The sequence below is a fragment of the Ursus arctos genome, unplaced genomic scaffold (genome assembly GCF_023065955.2).
Source record: "Ursus arctos isolate Adak ecotype North America unplaced genomic scaffold, UrsArc2.0 scaffold_18, whole genome shotgun sequence".
Taxonomy (NCBI): Eukaryota; Metazoa; Chordata; class Mammalia; order Carnivora; family Ursidae; genus Ursus; species Ursus arctos.
Genome location: NW_026622852.1, coordinates 2,096,135 through 2,117,870, shown reverse-complemented (window position 1 = coordinate 2,117,870; position 21,736 = coordinate 2,096,135). Strand labels below are relative to the sequence as shown.

General features: G+C 37.7%; 1 protein-coding gene across 12 annotated transcripts in view; it reads right to left on the bottom strand.

Annotated features, from left to right (window-relative positions):
* The window catches only part of KDM4C (lysine demethylase 4C), a 419,337-nt gene that overhangs the window by 297,144 nt on the left and 100,457 nt on the right, over positions 1–21,736 (bottom strand). For all 12 annotated transcript variants that reach the window (XM_048223474.2, XM_048223476.2, XM_048223479.2 and 9 more), the window contains one exon: positions 11,922–11,971. In XM_048223474.2, the coding sequence (XP_048079431.2) occupies positions 11,922–11,971 (50 nt within the window). The remainder of the gene's footprint in view (positions 1–11,921; positions 11,972–21,736) is intronic.

Here is a 21,736-nt window from a genome sequence, read left to right as displayed (position 1 = left end):
CACAATAAGCTACCACCTTATACCAGTTAGAATGGCTAAAATTAACAAGACAGGGAAAAACAAATGTTGGCAAGGATGTGGAGAAAGGGGAACCCTCTTACACTGTTGGTGGGAATGCAAGCTGGTACAGCCACTCTGGAAAACAGTACGGAGGTTCCTCAAGAAGTTAAAAATAGAGCTACCCTATGACCCAGCAATGGTACTACTGGGTATTTACCCCAAAGATACAGATGTAGTGAAAAGAAGGGACACATGCATCCCAATGTTCATAGCGGCAATGTCCACAATAGCCAAACTGTGGAAGGAGCTGAGATGTCCTTCAACAGATGAATGGATAAAGAAGATGTGGTCCATATAGACAATGGAATGAATATTACTCAGCCATTAGAAAGGATAAATACCCACCATTTGCATCAACATGGATGGAACTGGAGGGGATTACGCTAAGTGAAATAAGTCAATCAGAGAGACAGTTATTATATGGTTTCACTCATATCTGGAATATAAGGAATAACACAGAGGATCATAGGGGAAGGGAGGGAAAACTGAATGGGAAGAAATCAGAGGGAGACAAACCATGAGAGACTCCTGACTCTGGGAAACAAACTGAGAGTTGTGGAAAGGGAGGTGGGTGGGGGATGGGGTAACTGGGTGATGGGCATTAAGGAGGGCATGTGATGTGATGAGCAACAGGTATTATATGCAACTAATCACTGAACACTACATCAAAAACTAATGATGTACTATATGTTGGCTAATTGAATTTAAATTAAAAAAAAATAATAAAGTAAATAAGAATTTATTGATGCCACCATGGAGTATGTGATCACCAGAAGGAAACATATCAACCAGCCAGGAAAGAGCCATTAAGGCACAAGGAACCACCTGCAAAAAAGTAGTATGTTCTGCTTAAGCATCTGCACCTGAATTTTTTAAATAGCTGTAAATTTTAAAAGTACATGCCAAAGGAAACAATAGAGATACTATCATTCCAGGGGCACCTGGATGGCTCAATTGGTTAAGCATCTGACTCTCGATTTCACTCAGGTCAGGATCTCAGGGTTGTGAGAGTGGGTTCTGTGCTGGGTGTGGAGACTGCTTGAGATTCTCTCTCTCCCTCTCCCTCTGCCCCTCTGGCCCCCCTACACTGCCTCCACACTCACATGCCTCTCTCTCTCTCTCTCTCTCTCTCTCTCTCTCAAAAAGAAAGAAAGGGAGAGAGAGAGAGGAAGAGAGGAAGGGAGGAAGGAAGGAAAAGAACGAACAATCATTCCCTATAATACCAATAGGAATAAAAGGAATCATTCTGCCCTATATGGTCATTTGATGCAACCCTCTGTGTATGGTTAATATTTACTATACATAAATAGAAAATAAAACATTATACCAAATAAGCAACCTCATGAAAAAATGCAGATTTTAGTGAAGGGAAAGAAAATACCACACTAATGTAATGGCCATATCTACACAATAAGATGTCCTGAGTCTTACACCACAGAGAGTAAAGGGTGGTCCCCAAACACATAACCCATGGAAACATTTTAATATTACAATTCAAGTAGATTTATCAAACTCTTCAAATCTGTAACTTTGTGCATCCTAAATGAATTGAGTTTTAAATTAAAATCAATGAAGAAAGAGGAGTCTATTCAATTTTCTTTTGATATGGATTTGTAACCAGGACCTGAATAATATGATGACTGGTCATAAGTTAATTTAAATTGGAAAACCACTGAAGGAAGGTAATTTGCAGTGTATTAAAAACTTTGGTTTAGAATTTATATTTACAACAGGCTATCAGAATTATATTTTACATTGCTGGAAAACACCTCATAAACTGCACAAATTATGTTCAAAACGTGTCTCAAAATGAATTTTACCTCAAAATACCTGCACAAATACATGGTTCATATTCATCCTCACTACACAGTCTACGAAAAGTATTTTATTCAACATATAAGCAACCCAATATAACCAGAATATTATTAGATACAAAATGATAATATTTTTGAAAACTCAAAACTATGCTGGCTGAAGAAATGTTAGTGTATTTCATAATAAGTAAAAAAAAACAACTTTGGAGTCACTTCCATAAAAAACAAAAGTAACTCAGATAGAAAAGATAATATTTAAGTAAAAATTCAACTTAAGACAATTAGAGTTTTTTAAGAGTCACCAAGAAAAGAAAAAAACATAGTATGTATTAAAATTTTTGGAAGTAAGTTTTTAAAATATGCCTTTCAGAATCATTTTTTCTACTCTAATATTTGTTTTCTTGATGTTCCCTTTTTAAAGTTTTGAATAATTTATTTAGAAGTACTCTCTAAAAGTTATCATATTTTAATGTTACTACTATTAACAGTCTATAAAATTTTCCAGTTTATCAGTCACACAGTGCGATAGTACACTCTTCAACAATCTTGGAAATCAAGACGTTCCAATAAAGAAAAAGTTCTACACTTACCCTTTAATCATCTAGTAGTGGAAATAGCAGCTAGCATCCCACTACCATACCTCACACCCCATGGTCACCAGCTAATATGCCTCACGTAGAACACACAGGATAAACCTGACACATCATTCTGTAGCATCTACTTTTGTCATGTTAGGTCACTTGGTTTATTCTCACATAAAAAACATATTAAGGGAACAAGATACAAAATCTGCGTGAGTGCTGTGGGGTGATGAGGTTTCAGTCTCTCTTTTTTTTTAAAAGATTGTATTTATTTATTTATTTGAGAGAGAGAGCATGCGAGAACAAGTGGGCGGGGGGCGGTAGGTGCAAAGGGAGAGGGAGAAGCAGACTCCTTGCAGGGCAGAGAGCCCCAGCTCAATCCCAGGATCCCAAGATCATAACCCAAGCGAAAGGCAGACACTTAACCAACTGAGTCACCCAGGTGCCCCCAGTCTCTTCTTCTACAGGGATATTTGGTAGGAGCATTTGAGAGGCAGACTACAAGGTATAAACTATGCTATGGGATTCTGTATAAATCTTACTCAATCCCCTCCTACTGGTACTTAACACACATGCTTACTTGAGCACCAACCTTCTTCCTCTCTCCTTTACCACTCTTGACAAACACACACCTCTTCATTGGTATTAAATAGCAGAGCTAAGTTTTAGACCAATTGTCCGAAATTGGTCTGAAATATTTAAAGCCACCCTCACCTTGTCCACATGGCCAGCAAAACAAGAGAGATAGTTGTTAAGAACTTGCTGAGCCTTGCTGAGACATGGATTCCAAAGACAAAATCAACACTCATGTAGCTCTGACTAGTCATGTGATCTCTCAGCTCCTCAGTTTCCTCATCTGTACAGTTATAATCTTCCTCCCTGGATTCTCTTTTTCCAGCTTTGTTGAGATATAATTGGCATGTAACGTTGTGTAAGTTTAAGGTATACAAAGAATTTGATTTGTATACATATTATGAAATGATTACCATAATAAGTTTAGCTAACATCCATAATCTGAAAGAGTTACAATTTTTTGTGTGTATGGTAAGAACTTTTAAAATCTACTCTCTTGGGGCGCCTGGGTGGCACAGCGGCTAAGCGTCTGCCTTCGGCTCAGGGCGTGATCCCGGCGTTAAGGGATCGAGCCCCACATCAGGCTCTTCCACTATGAGCCTGCTTCTTCCTCTCCCACTCCCCCTGCTTGTGTTCCCTCTCTCGCTGGCTGTCTCTCTCTCTGTCGAATAAATAAAATCTTTTAAAAAAATAAATAAATAAAATCTACTCTCTTGGCAACCTTCACATATACAATACAGTATTAACTATAGCCACCATACTGTACAGTACATCCCCAGAACTTAACTTTCCTATAACTGTAAGTTTGTACCTTTTGACCACCGTTACCCATTTCCTTTCCACCTTTGCCCACCACCTCTGGCAACCACTAATTTGTTCTCTGTATCTGTGTGTTTGGTTTTTTAGATTCCACATGTGAGATCATACAGCATTTGTCTTCCTCTGTCTTATTTCACTCAGTATAATGTACTCAGGATTCATCCATGTTATTACAAACGATAGAATTTCCTTCTTATGGCTGAATAATACTCTATTGTCTTCATATAACATTTGCTTTACCCATTCAAATGTCAATGGACACAACGCTGCAATGAACATGAGAATACAGATATCGCTTCTAGACAATGATTTCATTTCCCTTTGATATATATACAGAAGAGGAATTATCAGATCATACAGTAGTTATATATTTAATTTTCTGTAGAAATTCCATACTGTTTTCCATAGTGGCTGTCCTCACTAGATCACTATGGGAATCCAACAACATAGTGCTAAAAAAAACTTAGCCATAGTCAAAGGGTAGAAGCAACCTACATGTCCATCAACTGATAAATGGATGAATGAAATGTGATATATTCACACAATGAAATATTACTCAGCCATAAAAAAGAATGAAATACTGATACATACTATAAAATGGAAAGATGATAAGTAAAAGAAGCCATACACAAAAGGTCACATATTGCATGATTCCATGTATACTGAAAAATCCTGGACAGGTAAATACCTAGACAGAAAGCCACTAGTAGTTGTCAGGGATTAGAGAGAAGCAGGAAAGAAAAGAGAGGAACTGATTAGTAGATACAAGGTTTCCATATAGGGTGATGAAATTCTCTTGGAATTTGATAGAGGTGATGATTGCACAATAAGAATATACTAAAGGCCACGAAATTGTACACTTCAAAATGGTTACTAGTTTATGTTATGTGAATTTTACCTCAATAAAAAAAAAAACTTGTCGGTATACTTGGCACAAAGTAAATTTCAGTAAATAGTAACCATTCTTTTTATCCTTATTATTCATTTCCACCATATTGACTCCAGTCCTCATGTTAGTTCAATGAGTCTTCCTTTTCCATTATCTCTGCAGCCTGCTAGCTGAGAAGGGGGAATCACAATCCCAAGAGACCTAGAGAGCTGACTGGGGTGCTGTCGTGAAAGGTCAATGGTTACAAAGCCTTAAAAACTGCCTCATCCCCTTGGCCCTTCTGACCTAAATCTAACAGTTCTAGTCACAAGTAACAAACTTCCCCCCTCAAAAAGGAGTTCTAACAGTCAAGCACAACTTGAGTTAAACTATATACGTCTATTTTAACCTTGTATTCACTTATAGATTCTTCCATCTGTTCTCTAACTCTACTGTTTTAAAATTAAATATCAAAACTCAAGCCTGGATTCCAAATGACCACTCACAATTGGGCTCCAATGTAAAAACCCTGTAAAACTAGAAAGATTAGACTGAGAAGAGAGATAATCACTTCTTTTACACTCCAAGCAATGGATACGGGTACGGACACCACTTTACAACTTATTCCCTCCATACCAACTCCTCCCCACAAGTAACACATTAGGGTTTCTGTGACAGGTAAATCAATGATCTCCCGATGAAATGGTGTCTGATTTGGAGGTAGGAAACTAAAAGAATAGTTTGGAAAAATACAATCTATGTTTCTACTAACCTGCTAAATAGTAAGAATACATAATCTGTTTTAAATAAATATTCAAAATTAGAACAAACTGCAATCCTGCATAGGATCCAAGGAGCAAAATAGTTTAAATAAATATTTCAAGAAGAATCCAAGAAAAAGGAAGAGCAATAATAAAAACTTATAATAGGCTGCTTAAGTAACTTGATTTTTATTTTTTTGCTTTTTTGGTCATGATGAGAACTATGAAATTTTTTATTATAGAAAATGTCAAACATAAAGTAGAAGAGTATAATGAACCTCCATGTACATACACATCACCCACCTTCAACAATCATCAGCTCATGGTCAATCTTGTTTCTTCTATATTCCCACTCATTTTCTCCATTCTGTATTATTTTGAGGCAGGGCCCACACATTATATAATTTCATCTAGAAATATAACTTGATTTTTAGAGTCTGTACCTCATTTATACTATCTACAAAGATAGGACACTGTTAGCTGCCAATTTCTTAACAAACTAAAGACAATATTTTTGTTTGTTTTTTAAGATATTACACAGTGGTAAGCAAGAAGGATGGTCTTTGGAACCATTATTCCAATCCAAACAACATGAAAGAGGATGAAAAGCTAGCATGATAAAAAGCATGTACTCCAGAGATCCCAAAGGAGCCCCGAAGCCCTAAAAGTACCCCATAATAACCTTTGCTAACACTACAAAGTACTGCTAGGAGTTGTGCAGCATGGGAAGTACAGAAACCCATAAGTGCATCGATTGCATGTCCTGGTGCATCGATTGCATGCACCAGGTGCTTCGATTGCATGTCCTGTATCCAATGGAAAAGTGAGCATATATGAGAAGCAGGTGCATCGATTGCATGTCCTGTATCCAATGGAAAGACCAGGTGCATCGATTGCATGTCCTGTATCCAATGGAAAAGTGAGCATATATGAGAAGCATTATTCTAAGTGAAAGAAGACACAGAAGTCTACATACTGTGAAATTCTATTTTTATGACACTCCAGGGACAGAAATCAGATTTAGTGGTTGCCAACAGCTGTGGAGAGGGATTAACTGAGAAACGGCACAAGAAAACCTTTTCAAGGAATTGGAAATGTTCCATTATTTTGATGATGGTGGTAGTTCCATCACGGTACATATTTGTTGAAATTCATTTAACTATGTATTTAAAGGTGGTGGCTTTTACTGTAAGTATATTATACTTCAATTAATCTGACCTCCCAAAATAATCATTAAATGTTTTTAAATTGTTTTAGAAATAGAGGAGATATACTCTAAAGATATGTGTTCTTTCATTCAGATAAAAATTTCTCCAAACTGTCAATTGGTTTACATTTTCTAATATATTAGCTCTTACTAAGGAATTTCTTTTATTTTACTTTTTTCAAGTAGGCTCCATGCCCAGTGTGGAGCCCAATGCAGAGCTTGAACTCACAACCTTGAGATCAAGACCTGAGTTGAGATCAAGAGTCAGATGCCCAACTGAGCCACCCAGGCACCCCACTAAGGAATTCCTTTTAAATCCTAAACTCACATGACAAACACAAACACATGCTGTTGCTATTAAGTCACCAAAATTTCAGCCTTGGAAAAAGGTTATAAATCAAGTTTAGTAACTTTCTCTATGGATCTGTGAACACTACTTTGCAGAAGCTTAAATTAGTTATTAGTCACTGAGGAAAGAAAGGAGGAAGGGAAGAAAGGAGTGAGGAAAGATGAAGAAATCAGACATGTAGAACATGTGTCCACATAAGCAATAGATTTTAAGGCAATTTCATTTAAATATCATTGAAATTTACCCAAGACAGCTTTGATACAGTTTTTATAATGGTTTTGAGATATTCATATAACTGATAGGCTTAAAAATATACCAACCATAAAAACAAATGGTTAAGGTAAAGAACACAGAAAAAGGATGTGGAAGGATTGCTTCTATGGGAAATGTTTTTAGACAGATATATTGAATTTACACATGAAATTTCTTAACAAGCTTATTAATGAAAAGAACCAATTAACTACAGCATGAGGGGAGAAACCTGGTAATTTTTACCCACATCCCTACTTAAGACATCAACTTTAGAGGTTTAAGTTATAGTTGACCTCTCTGTGTGTCTTAACATTCTTGGTGCAATTACTCAGGAATGGGTAGAAAATTATCACACTGCAAGCTTCACTCAGCTCTAATTGTCCCATAATCTATCAAAACAGGCTTCACTCTGCTCTAAGTGTCCCAAGATCCATCAACATCAGGACTACGAGAGAGAGAGAGCTCCATGCAACACTCCAGAGGAGCACCAGGAGAAATTCACACTGATTATGGTCTTGAGAAGGATAGTGGTTCTCCGAAACAACTGCCTTATTTTATCTCCTGAACACAGTATACCATGTAATGGTCAATTTTTTTTTTCCATTTCAAGCTGGCTGGCAGAATGTTTAGAGTTAAAATTTCCACCCAATTTAACAAGTATATGGGTCATTATTTATGGTTTTTCATTGCATTCCTAAGACTACTTTGTTTCAGATCCCACTTCTCTCCCCTTGAAATGACATATGGACCATACAGGCATAGCTCAAGGACTTCCCAGGCCAAGTACTTTGGGTTCAAACAGGTCATAGTCAAGCTATCCAGAATTTTCCTGGTTCAGCTTTCACCCAAAGAATCAAAGTACTCTTAATTTCCCTCCACAGTAATTCCTCCCTGCTAGCTGATACTCCCTTCCTGAATTCTTCCTTCCCATTCTCTGCTGTCACTTCTCAAAACTGTCTTTCACCCTACATTAGAATTACACTGCCTTGATGTATGTTATGTATTATTGACCAATGTCTAACATCTTAGAACATAGCTGGACATAAAATATTCAGACATATTTAAACACAAGACAGTGATATCTGACATCAAATTATGAGGAAAGTAAGCTTAGGGACTGTTGAACCATTCTTAATACAACTTAGCTGATAGAAAGATGAAAATAACACACCCTAACACACCACACATTGATCTCCATGCCTAAGGCATGCGTTAGGCATGAAGGCTGAGAATATATCACTGAACTTCATTTTTTATGGCTTTGGGGACCCCTTAAAATTGATTATTTATAATCAGGGGTATTTTTATTTATTAGCCTTCATAACCAGGCATTTTAATATAATATTTTCAGACCATCAGCTAAATGAATGCTTAAGGGAATAAGGTATTTATCATTTGGAGAGCAGATAGAAGTATATTTTCCTAATTCCAAGACAGAGGTATAAGAATGGGTCAATTTAGGATCTATTCATAAAATTAAAATGACTTGTTATTTATTGGGGCACTTCTGTGACAGTAGGTTCACAATCTCTATTAGATCAAACCCTCTGAAGGGATCTGAAGACGGCCTCCCAGAAATACACATATATGACAAATTTTGAGTATAATTTCAGAAAGTCCACAGACTGCCTGCATCCCACCACAGACACTTGTCCACCTCCTGGAACAGGGATCCCTGCAAATTAGGCTAAGGCTCTCTGTTCCACAGGCTTAAATTCAAGACTACTAGTCATTAAAATACACACACCCCAAAACTAACTATTAAAAAAAAACTAAATTAATTCTTCATAATAATGACTCTTCTGTTCCTTCTTCCTGAATGTTGTTTTAAAGTAAGTCACAACTAAAATAACTGCTAAGTATAAGAATTCACTTCCTTTACTGCCATCTGAAACAAGATTCCTGACGGTCATTCACACTTCCAAACTCAGCTGCACAAAGCCCTAACTCATATACTCTTTTCCGAAATTTTGACCACAGTAAATCATCTTCAGTTTTTTAAATATTGGCTGGCATTTTATCCACAATAAAAGACTAATGGAATACAGTCCTTTGCAAAAAATTTTAGTCATTCCCAATTTACCTTAATCCATACTTTGCTTAACTCAATAGAATAGCAAAGATATTGTCTTATTTCTAAAATAGATGAGATTTAGACATTCTAAAAAGTGAAAATGTTCAAAACTGTCATTCATGATTTAATATTATACCTCTATTCTTCCTTATACTTTCCATTCAATTGTACCAAACCAAAAATTAGAAAGAATGTAATGGCATTATAGGCAAACATAACAAGTATAAAAATTGCAACAATTCACTTGAGTTTTTTTTTATTACACTTATGTCTACACAATATTGAAAAAAAAAAACCTATATAAATGAGAAAGCAGCTGAAGGGCAAAATCAAACTCCTGGCTTTATTAGATGCAGACTTAATGTCTTTGAGATAAAATATTTGTAGGTGCCACAGTCAATCAAGATTTCAATAGAAACCAGAGATGAAAGCATTCATGCATAAAAGGCAAGTGTGATAATTATGATGTGCAGACAAGATAATGGAAAATATCCTCGGCTGCTTTTCATTTTCTGTATCAAGTGCTGCCTTGACCTAGACATCCTATAATGCTCCATCACATTTACTGCATTATTTTATCATTTTAATTATTTAGCAGAATTTAATTAATTTGGTTGGCATCTGCTCAGTCAGGATGGGAATCCTCTACTGTATCATAGGGTCTTTTCCCTGTGTCATTTCTCAAAATAATCCTGCAAAACAGTTTTGAATAAACGTGCAACTGACTCAAAGTTCTTGTACATCCTTCAAGTTTATTAACCTCTTATTGATTAAACAAATGGTACCCATTTTCCTAGAATGTCATTTTCAGACAGTTTATGCCAAAGCTTTTGCAGACAATTTATAGTAGAAATTTTAATGTGTGACTCTACACTGTAAAGTTTACATTGGCTCCAGGTCCCTAGAGGAGACGCAAATAGAAACTGGTAGAATAATTATTATAGAGAAGAGTATAGTTCAGCATACAGATTTAGCACAAAGTTCACTGCCTGTGTATTTAAGGATTATGGTAATCATTTTCTCAGCTGCGCTCTAATCTATTCTTCAGAACCAGGGTTCATCCACCTTAATATTCATGAAAATACTCCCTAACAAAGTTCAAGATTACAATTACATTGCTATTATTACTACAATGTATTACATTATAAAAATACTAAGGCTTTATAGTTATTAGCCTGCCAAAATTATAATAATGCTTCTGACAAATGTGATACTGTAATTGTTCCTTCTAATACTCTTCCATAATTTGGGGGAAAGTAACTTTTAGATATCATTAACAATTTCTGTTCAGAACTGTCAAGTCAATGAAAGGAGTTTTTCAATGTCCCCATTTCATTATTAAATGAAAGCATATACAAAAATCCTTTCCTACTAAAAGGCAAACCTAACACACCAATAAGACAGATCAGCACCTGACTAAAAGGACAGTGGTCACTGAGGATTTGATCCTGGATAAAAGCAGAAAGTCTTATACTAGTTGACACTCAAATGCAACCCCACCTTCCCCTAGAAATAAGTCACTACCAGTCTACTTCTTCCTTGGTGGCTAGCAAAACAGATGAGGCTGGCAGGGGTGAATCAGATTCTCCTCCCTTGTAATAACAAATATGGCAAGGTTTTCTTTGGTGTCTTAAAGACAGAAAAGAGGGGCACCTGGGTGGCTCAGTCAGTTAAGCGTCTGCCTTCAGCTCAGGTCATGATCCCAGGGTACTGGGATTAAGCCCCGCATGGGGCTCCCTGCTCAGTGGTGAGCCTGCTTCTCCCTCTGCCTGCCACTCCCCCTGCTTGTACGCTCTCTCTCTCTGTCAAATAAATAAATAAAATCTTTAGGAAAAAGAAAAGAAGAAGGCACTTTCTGCAGATACAAGTGGGTACAGAATGAAACCATTAATAGAGTTCTTCATTCTGCCCCTTATGAAGATAGACAAAGCCACAAAAAATAAAAATTCAAGTTCCAGTAAGGTATTTTAAATTTGCCAGTCTAAGAAGGCATACACTCTCATCCTTATCTGGTTATCCAGGGACAGTCATCTTAATACTTCCATAATAGCAATCCCAAGCCCAGGGGGCCAAACCAGGGTCAGAAGGAGATTTAACACAACTCTTTGGTAAATGATGTGACAACATGAAAAGTATTCACAAAATACCTGCACCCTGAGATGCAGCATCAGCACTCTGGAATTTATCTCAAGAGTGTAACTTAAAGGAAAGAAAAATATTATTAGCACAATAATGTTAAGTAAAAGTTTGTGTGTATATTTATATATATGTGTGTGTGTATATATATATAATATAAAAGAGAAAAAAATTGGAAATAATCAAAATAGGTTAAGTGCAATCATTTGATGAAATACTAAGCAGCCAACTAAAATAATCATGAAGATTATACAACAGGGAAAAACATTCACACGGTAATGTGAAAAAAAATTTAATTGTTCAGTTAGAAAAACATTCAAAAGTCATTAACTTGAAAACAGTAAAACTAACAGTGACGTTCCGTACTGTAAAAATACCTCAAAAACAAAGACTCCATCCAGATGAGAAACACAGAAAGCAAGTTTACCTTGAGCTAGTCTTTCAAGTCGTTTTCCATGTTCCGGGGGTATTGCATACCTAAAATTTTAAACATAAATAAAAATTTTATATTTATAACTGCTCAGCTAGTATCCTTAGATAATGTCACGTTAAAAAAAAAAAAAGCCAAATTCCACTTAGACAAAATGAACAGAGATTAGAAAACCAATCGCAGAGTCATATCCCTTGGACACTAGACAGAAGAAAAATGAACTGTAAACCACCTATTTCAGTGCCCAAGCTCACCAACCCAACCACATTTTACGGATCAGGGAACAAAGGCCCAAGGCCAGTAAACTACTTGGACAAGGAAGGCTGCTAGCCACAGCAGGGAGACTAAAACCTCTTTTCCAACACTCCCTTCACCCCCGAAATCGAGGCCTCTTATTGGTTGTATGCTCTATGTTTTGTTGTTGGCTAGTTTGGCCTTTGTTTTTTAAAAAACCTAGGTGGTTGTGCTTTTTTTTTTTAACCTTTTAAAATGTTTTTATTGACAAGCAGGATAGAACACAAAATTATTATAGCAATACTCATATTTCCACCAAACCTAAGAACATTATACTTTTTGAATAGATTTTATTGTTTTTTAAGATTTATTTATTGACTTTAGAGAGAGAGAAAGAGCACAAGGAGTGGGAGGGGCAGAGGGAGAGAAAATCCTCAAGCAGACTCCCCACTGAGCACAGAGCTTGGCACAGCGCTAGATTCCAGGACCCTGAGATCATGACCTGAGCCGAAATCGAAGTCAGAAGTTTGACTGAGCCACCCAGGCACCCCTCAAATAGACTTTAAATAAAAAATTACCAGCGATAAGAAAGCAGTGTCTATGGATTTTATGATTTTACAGCTTTTATTTTTACTTTTTTTAATAAGATTTTATTTATTTACTTGACAGAGAGAGACAGGCAGCGAGAGAGGGAACACAAGCAGGGGGAGTGGGAGAGGAAGAAGCAGGCTCCCAGCAGAGGAGCCTGATGTGGGGCTCGATCCCAGAACGCTGGGATCACGCCCTGAGCTGAAGGCAGACCCTTAATGACTGAGCCACCCAGGCACCCCTCAGATTTTAAATAAAAAATTACCAGCGATAAGAAAGCAGTGTCTATGGATTTTATGATTTTACAGCTTTTAAAATACTGATTATAGAAAAAAAAATTTTCACCCTCGAACAGAAATACTCATTTCTAGTTTCTGGTATTTTCAAAAGTGAAAAAGTTGAACTTATCTACTGTGAACTTACTAACAAATTTTAAAATAATCTCACAGGGCACCTGGGTGGCTCTGCATAGAACCAACTTAAGATTCTTTCTCTCCTTCTCCCTCTGCCCCACCACTCCTGTTCACTCACTCTCTCTTTCTCTAAAAAAACAAAACAAACAAAAAACCTCCCAATTTATTACACAAATAATAAATATTATAGGAAGTTTAATGAGAAAATTTAAGGATATTAAAAATAAAGCGATCACTTCATGTTTTAAGTAAAAATGATGTTATTGTTAAGACCTACATTTGCTATGTTTACTAGTTCAATATATATTAAGTACAAGTTACTTTTTACTAAAATAATTTTTCTCATTTAACCTAAGACCACACTTGGTTGCATTTAATGTCATTGATAACATATGCAAAACTTAATTGGATCCAATATAACTAGGCAATTTTCTAAAAGAAAATTCAACCATATATCCTGTTCCTTAAGGCACTGTTAATGAAATTATTCCAACTGAACTGCGAAGATAAAATTTTAGCATAACTAAATGACAATCATCCAATTTATTTATACACTAGCCACCTCTTACATTTTTAATCCCAGTTTACATCACCAAATACACCCACAAAGGGGGAAAACAACTTATATATGCTCCAGACAACAGGGTCATGTCCCCCTTACATACACACACGTGTGCGTGTACACACACACACACGCCTGCACACATGTAATGGATATATGCATGCCCACAAATGGTTGGACACAGATGGAGATATAGATCGAGAGTCACTTTTCTGAAAATTGGCATCAAAGTTAAAGCTCATTTTTCTGAGGTTCAATCATGTATTCAAAGAAAATATAAACATCTATTCAAAGAAAATATAAACATATATATTAAATGTAAATATAAACATAAGTATAAACATATATAAGGATAAAGAATATCTTTGACGTAGTCTTTCAGTCAGTCCGCACAACAACTCTATGACAAAATCACATAACCAACACTTAGAGTAAACTCATCTTCTAAAGGGATACTCATGAAACGTCTCTAGAGGCTAATCACCAGAAAGACTTTCTCCATACATTAAACATATGACAAAAATTCTTTAAATTGGATACATGACCATAAGGCACTAAGTGTGTCCCCTTGATGCAACTCGCCCTTTAAGCCACTAAGGTATAAAATAACCATTCCAGGGGTGTCCCCAGTCCCTCCCAAACTACCCTCCACAGTGTGCCAAAGTCATCTCTGCAAACTACAGCTGATCATGACAAAGCCCTGGACCTTCGATGGCTGACTATATAACCTGAAGGACAAAAGCCAAACTGCTCTGAAGGGCACACAGGCCTGCTGCAATCTTGGCAACTTTTCTGATGTCCCAATCAAACCTGTTCTTTGGCTTTAACAAATCACTTGAAGTTCTTTCCAGTGCCCTTGCTATTCACACCTCCACTATTTTCCATCCCCTATTTCTTGGCTTTACATGCCCTCAATTTTGTCCAGTCAACAAAAACACACATTCTTTTTTCCAAGCTCAGCCTGAGTCACCCCCAGGAAGAGCTTCCCCCTCCCTCTCTTGCTGTATCACCCACATGGAATACAGGCCTCCACCATGGCACTCAGAATTTTTTTTTTTTTTTTTTTTTTTACCTTTTTGGCTTCCCAGCTCTCCTCTCATGCTCTTTAGTGGCAAGGCCAGTGTCTTTCCCTAAAAACAAAGCACTAGCTAAGCAGATGCTCAGTGTTTGCTGACTTTTCTCACTCTCAAGTGATGAATCATGTTCCTGATCCTCCAGGGGAGGAAGGATATAGGAAAAAGAAAAATACTCCCACAGTTTTCACTCCCATTCACCCTGGAATCCATTGCAACCTGAATTCTATTTTTACCATTCTTGATATAACTACTTGGATAAAGCTTGCCCCATTTTTTAGTCCTTACCTACTTGGTCCTCTCTGAAATTTTTTACCAGATCCAACTTATTTCCAGTGATTTTCTACCTTGTCCTCTTGCCAAACCTCACAGTGATTCTCCAGGCCTCCATGTTTTAGTGCTTCCACATTTCTCCCTGAGGAAACCACCTTCACTCAAGGCTTCAAAATCTTCCTTGTGGTGCTGAACCACATCTCCATTCCAAGCACCTCTCTTGAGCTCTGAAAATCTACAACAAAGCAGCTATTCAACAAATCCATTTGGCAGTCCTCAAACACAATTTGTCCAAAGCTTAATCTTCCAACATCTTCCTGGCAGACCAGCTTCTCCTCCAGTTCCTCATCCAACCAACTGTCCAGAAATGTGGGAGTTGTCTGTGGTTGTACTCCCATTATTTAACCAATCCCCAATTTATGTGTTCTACCTTGTACCTGTTCAAGAGAAGTCTCATGAATCTCATGCTTTTATTTCTCTATCCCCACTGCCACCACTTGATCCAAGCCACTATTCTCTATCACACACAGTACTGCTTCATCTCTTAAATTGTCACCCTGTCTCCAGCCTTGCCCTCTCTAGTCCATGTAGCCCAATCAGATTGTGTCACTTTCCTTCCCTGTTTAAAATCTATGTAGCATGGGACGCCTGGCTGGCTCAGTTGTTAAGCATCTGCCTTCGGCTCAGGGCGTGATCCCAGGGTCCTGGGATCGAGCCCTGCATCGGGCTCCCTACTCCGCTGGGAGCCTGCTTCTTCCTCTCCCACTCCCCCTGCTTGTGTTCTCTCTCTCACTGGCTGTCTAATAAATAAATAAAATCTTTAAAAAAAAAAATCTATGTAGCAAGAGGAACTTGTGACTAGAGGCAAGCTGGAGGGCCTATATGCAGAGGGGCTTACTACAGAAAATGAGTGACCTCAGTGAGAGAAGTCCTAGTTCCATGGCCCAGAAAAGCTCCTAGATGTTTCTATAAAAGTATTCCATCACTTCAGAAGTCTCAAATATGCAAGATCAAATTCATGACTTCTCCCTTTAAAAAAGGTTCTTTCTCTCCCAGCATTCCTATTTCAGTTCATAACTCCATTTTCCCTTAGCCTTCCAAACTGGAACTGTCAGTCGACTCTTCCTTATTTCTCAATCTCTCTGCCCCCATTGTCAGTCACAAGTTCTAACCATTCTACACACAAAACCTCATATCCAGCTCCTGGTAGCATCACATCAATTTCAACCTTGTTTTGCCCCCAACTAGACTACTATCATAACTGAACTCTGCCTGCATCTCTTTGAACAGCTATAGTGTTCAAAACACTATCATAAGAACCTTAATTCCTTCCTTACTACCTGGCTTTCAAGGACACCCCCCACACACACACACACACAATCTAGACCTAGCCTTAAATATCAACGGTCTGCTTTCAGTAGGCTAAACTATGAATTATTCTGTCACTCAAATGGGCTTTGACCTCAGTCCTCACCTCAAACAGCACCCCCATTCCACTTCAAATCCCAGCCTCCAAGCCCAAATTGTACTTCCTTGAAGATTTCACTGACCATTTTAAATCTCAGCAATCTCACCCTTTTCTTCCCCCCAGTGCCCTTCTGTTATATTTTTCACGTAGTATTTATCATCTACTACTTTTCAAAGCTAGCCGCTGTTCAATGTGCATAAGTCACTTTTGACTGGATAGCCACTGAGTTCTATGAGGGAGAGAATACCTACCACAATCCAGAAATTTTCACATGAATTATCCTTTTTAACATACCTTGTATAGTGAGTGCCCAGTTCATAACCAGGCACTCTACTATGTACCAAAATTGCTTGATTATACAGCTAATACTTAATTCTTTGAGGATAGGAATGTGTCTTGCCCTTCTTTGTATTCTTTGAAACCCACCAAATACGATGCCTACCATTGTATATCCTCAAGTACATACTGGTTTGTTGAAATTGTTAATTGCTCATTTAACCTTCAGGACAGTATTTTTGTTTCATATACAATCAATACTGCCAACAATTCTGCTAATATTCAGAAACTATGAATCACTAATGAACTATGAACACACTAATTAGATATTTAGAGGGTAATGTTTTATTTAAAACCAGAGTCTTTTATGAATTAAAAAAAAAAAAAATCTAATTTAAAGGCCAGAGAAAACGTAACAATCCCTATAAGCACATCTTTGGGTGGTTTACTCAAAGAAGAGACCTAAAGTGATGCTGTCCTGATGGGTGTGATACAAACACTACCTTGAATGAATATCAGGCTGACCTTTCAAACTGTCAGTAGGCAAAGCTGTATTTTTTAAAATGTAGTAGATCCATTTCTCTGATCCAGGTTTTCTTTATGAAGTGGTCCACTATATTTCTCTTTTCAAAATACGCTCAGTCCATAAGTTCATTAGAAGTTCATTTATCAGCACTTCTCAAAGGGAAACTCCCTACTTTTCAGATCACTCCCTGAAAGTCTCCCTAACTTGGGACCCTGGGGTTGTCACTAATGTGGTTAGAAATAAATGTTCTCAGCTTCCCCCACCCCCTCCGCCCATACCTCTGTCACTGTGCTGTCTGACATAGGTAGCTGCCTGAGGCCCTCTGTCAGTCTCACTAACAGGTGCTGCTGGAGCCTCCTGCTGGCCCCGCTTCAACCTCCCCTGTAACATCCAGGGCAGTCACCAAGCCCAGAGCACAGAGGGCAGAACCTCTTCCAGGTCCATGCCATGCTTAAGCAGATCAGTCCTAAAAAAGGGCTGCTCTTTACTCCCTTCCCTTAACTGAGACTGTGTGTAAAATAGCCCTTTCCTCCTCTTGTGTTTACATTTCTTCTTGCTGTTTCCTCTTACAGTCATCTCCCAAAAGGAATCAAGCTCACATTCCCAAGGACAGGTTTCTGACAGACAACAAGTCTAAACTGAACCTCCCCACTTCTACCTGACTTGTTCTCTATAGTTACTAAGGGATTGAAAGGTCAGTGAAAAGATTAACTGACTAATAAATACTATAACAGTTCATCACAGCCACCATTTATTGAGCACTTAAAATATAGCAGACCTTGTGTTAAGATCCTGTAATCCAAATTCTACTACTACCACCTCCATTTTACTGATGAGGAAACCAAGGCTTAGAAGGCTTAATTTACTTGAGCAAGAAGGATAATAGAGGTGGCACCCAACCTTAGACCAATGTGACTCCAAATCCCAAGATGTGCTTTCCAGCCCCATATTTCATTCCTGTTTCCTCACCAATCACCACAAAGATGCCAACCAGAAGGAAATGTGAGGGGCTAATAAGTACCCCTATCCTCAAGGACATATACAATGATCACTGCAATCACTGGAGGATAATCCAACTTTTGGAAGAAAAAGTCTTCAGCCTGCTGCTTAACAGAACAAAGTTCCAATATTCACACAGAATACTTACTTCTGCCAGCTACCCTTCTTACCTTTAACCACTTTTAAAACTCACAATTAGAAAAAAAAATCACTAACCTCTCAAACTAAAATTACAGTAGGCACCAAGCAAAAGACAACAGCATTTTAAATAAAATGTAGATATAAAAAATAAAGCCATTAAACCACTACTAAAGTTTCCCTTTGGTTCTTGTTACAAAAAACTTCATGAATCAAAAAGTAAAGTACCTACTTGTATTTCACAAAACTCAATATTTCTGAAGTGGTTAATTTACAATATACTTTTTAATCAAGGCATATTCCTAATAGTGTCAAAAAGAAGACTGAACAACTGTGGATTTTATATGTGTAGATTATGTTACATTTTCACATTACTGATGATGTTAAGAAGTTTAAATATTGTGCATTTATTAAAATTTAAGCACTCATATTTTAAATTATAAAGTCTCATGAGTTAACTGCAGAAAATAGAAGATTGCTTACTTCATTTTCAGTTCTTAAAAACAGATGGATGTGAGAAACAGTAACACAGGACTATAACGGATGCTGTGGTAGGTGCCAGGCTCCCCCTTCCAGAAGAGGCCCTTGCTGCATTCTCCAATGGAAGGCTTCTCACCCCACCTCACACCCACCCAAAATCATGCTCCCTCCCTGAAGATCATGGCAGTGGTGGCTCATATACAATGAATGATACATACGTAACTATAAAAGCCTCATGCTCTTGCCTCAACCTGGAGCAATTCTGAAGGCACTTGCCAGCTCCAGCTGCCTGTGGGATCTGCCCATGGCTCTACTGCAGTTTAACTTCCCCCTACTGCCCAGTCCTTCCTTCCATCCCCCTCACAGGTGTTGTCCAAGACACCTCTGGCACACAAATCTGAGCTTCAGAGTGGACTTCCTGAGCTACAATGAATATGTCTGTAAGGTGCCACTTAAAGCTAGGCATCTAAAAGCATGGCCTAGAGAACACGGTATTTGAGCTGAGGCCTTACAAGACTACACAAAAAGCCCCTGAGCAAAGGAATTCAGCAGAGCTTAGCCCCACCCTTATGCCATCTTATAGCCTATTTCCTGAAGAACAATTAAATGAAAAAGAGAAACTCTACTAGCCACATCTGCAGACAGTCAAAAGTCAGGAAACTGCAGCAAAAAAAAGAATTCTAACAAGGAAGTTTCAGTGACCATTAAAAATATAAGCAGCTCTTTTACATCTGGGATTCAAAATACAGTTTAATATCCATATATGTGTAAATTAATATCCTGAGCAATCATAAAAACCAAGTTACTTTTTGTCTGAAATCATTATAAAACTTAGTAAAAACAATAACTGCACAGAACTTAATTTTCAAGAAAGAATATATAATAATTGCCCAGGTCACATGCTCAATAAAAAGTAATGTCAGAACTCAAAACAAAAGACTCAGGTACAAAAAATCCATGCTCTTAAATACCACACAACACTGAATAAATGATCTAATGAAAAAGCATCAAACTAGGTTTAAACTATCTATCCTGAATAATCTGACACTTCTTAATGCTACGTGGTACTGTTACAAAATCTCACAGTTAGGGAATAAAATTTAACCAAGTCCAAAATACTACCCCATTCTTAATTTTTCTAAAAACATCCGGGGGAAACTTCTTGCCTGATTTTAGACCTTCTCATAGCTTAAGACATGTCCTCTCAAATCTTACCTTTCTCATTCTCTAGAGACTAAATCTGAAAGTCTCTTATTCACTGTGTTTGGACACAGTCTCAGGAAGAAGGATTTGAGGCACCACCTAAATTCTATAGCTCCCAGCAATTAATCACTGTCACATATGACACTTGAAAGGGAGAATTATATTTTATTTATCCTTGAAACTCCTACTCTATTATATATAGATATATCACGTCAAGTTCATGTTTCGTCATTACTATGACCAAAAAATGATTTACTTTCATAAGGTTATTAAAATAATAGTAATTGGAAATATTTGTACAGTACTTCACAGTTTACAAAGCACTTTTAAACAAAGTATATCCCTGGACCCTCCTAGCAATCCTATAAGGAGACAGAGAATAAATCACACCTCCATTCAGCAGTTAAAGAAACTCATGATGAAATAAGTACAGTTATTTGCCCTAAGTTATTCAGCTGGTAAGTGACAGATTGAGGTTTTAAAACAGGTCTTCTGGCTCCAAAGTCAATGTTCATTCCAAGAAAATAAATACTTTACCACTGACTGCTAAAGCAGTTTTCTATCTGCTTATTTAAAGCATTCTTTCTGCCCTAAACCTTTACGCCAGAAATGTTTACGCCGCTGAAGTCTCTTCAGTACAACCCTGTGTTCATGAATACTTACTAAGCAAAATGTGCCACACTCAGTGCCTAGAAAAGTATGTCTCAAGGCTTCTACCTGGAGCTGTGCATCTGCAGCTCCTCAGAAATCCCAGGAAAATGAGTATTGTTAATAGCTACACCTTAGACAAAAATTTTTATAAAATGTTATATATATTTCCTTGTCTGCCCTTAAACAGACTGTCCTAGAGCCAGGCCCTGTGTTAAGTGCTGATCATTCAAAGGCAGACACAGACCCAACTTCAAGGCAGACACAGGAAAGGGTGGAGAGGTAGTCAGAAGCACCTGAAAAGTACAAAAACAGGTGTCTAAGTTAGAGGCAGCAGAGAGCCCAGAAAGCCTTTGGGCAAAAAATAAGGGATACACAGGCAGAGAACAGCAGAGAGCACTGTAGACATGGAATTAAGGAGGAAATCTTAGACAGTTTTGCAAAAATCACATCCAAAACTTGATACCTAAGGGTAGAATTGAAGAAGAAGAAGTCGAAATTCAACACCAACCTATAAGGCTAGAAGGAAAAGACACATTGCTAGGTTCAGAAATGTCAAGCACAAGGGAGGGCACCCCTGGAGAAAAGTACAGGCAACTATCCCACATACAACTCAACAAGGAAAAGACAGCAGAAAAGGAAACCAGTGCACATACGTGCACGCACATAGAGAACCTATGTCACCTCCTCATCTTCTCATTTTCTAGACAAAGTAAGCCTAAGTTGGGCTCCTTGCTCAGCCTGGAGTTGGCTGGAGATTATCTCCCTCATCCTCTTCCTTGCCCTCTGCTCCTCTCCCCTGAACCAGCCCACCCCCCTCTCTAAAATAAATAAAATCTCTCAAAACAAACAAAGGAGTACAGTTACTTGTCCAAAGCCACAAATGTTAGTAGCAGAAGGAGTAGAGCCCAGATTGCTGGTCCCTTGAATC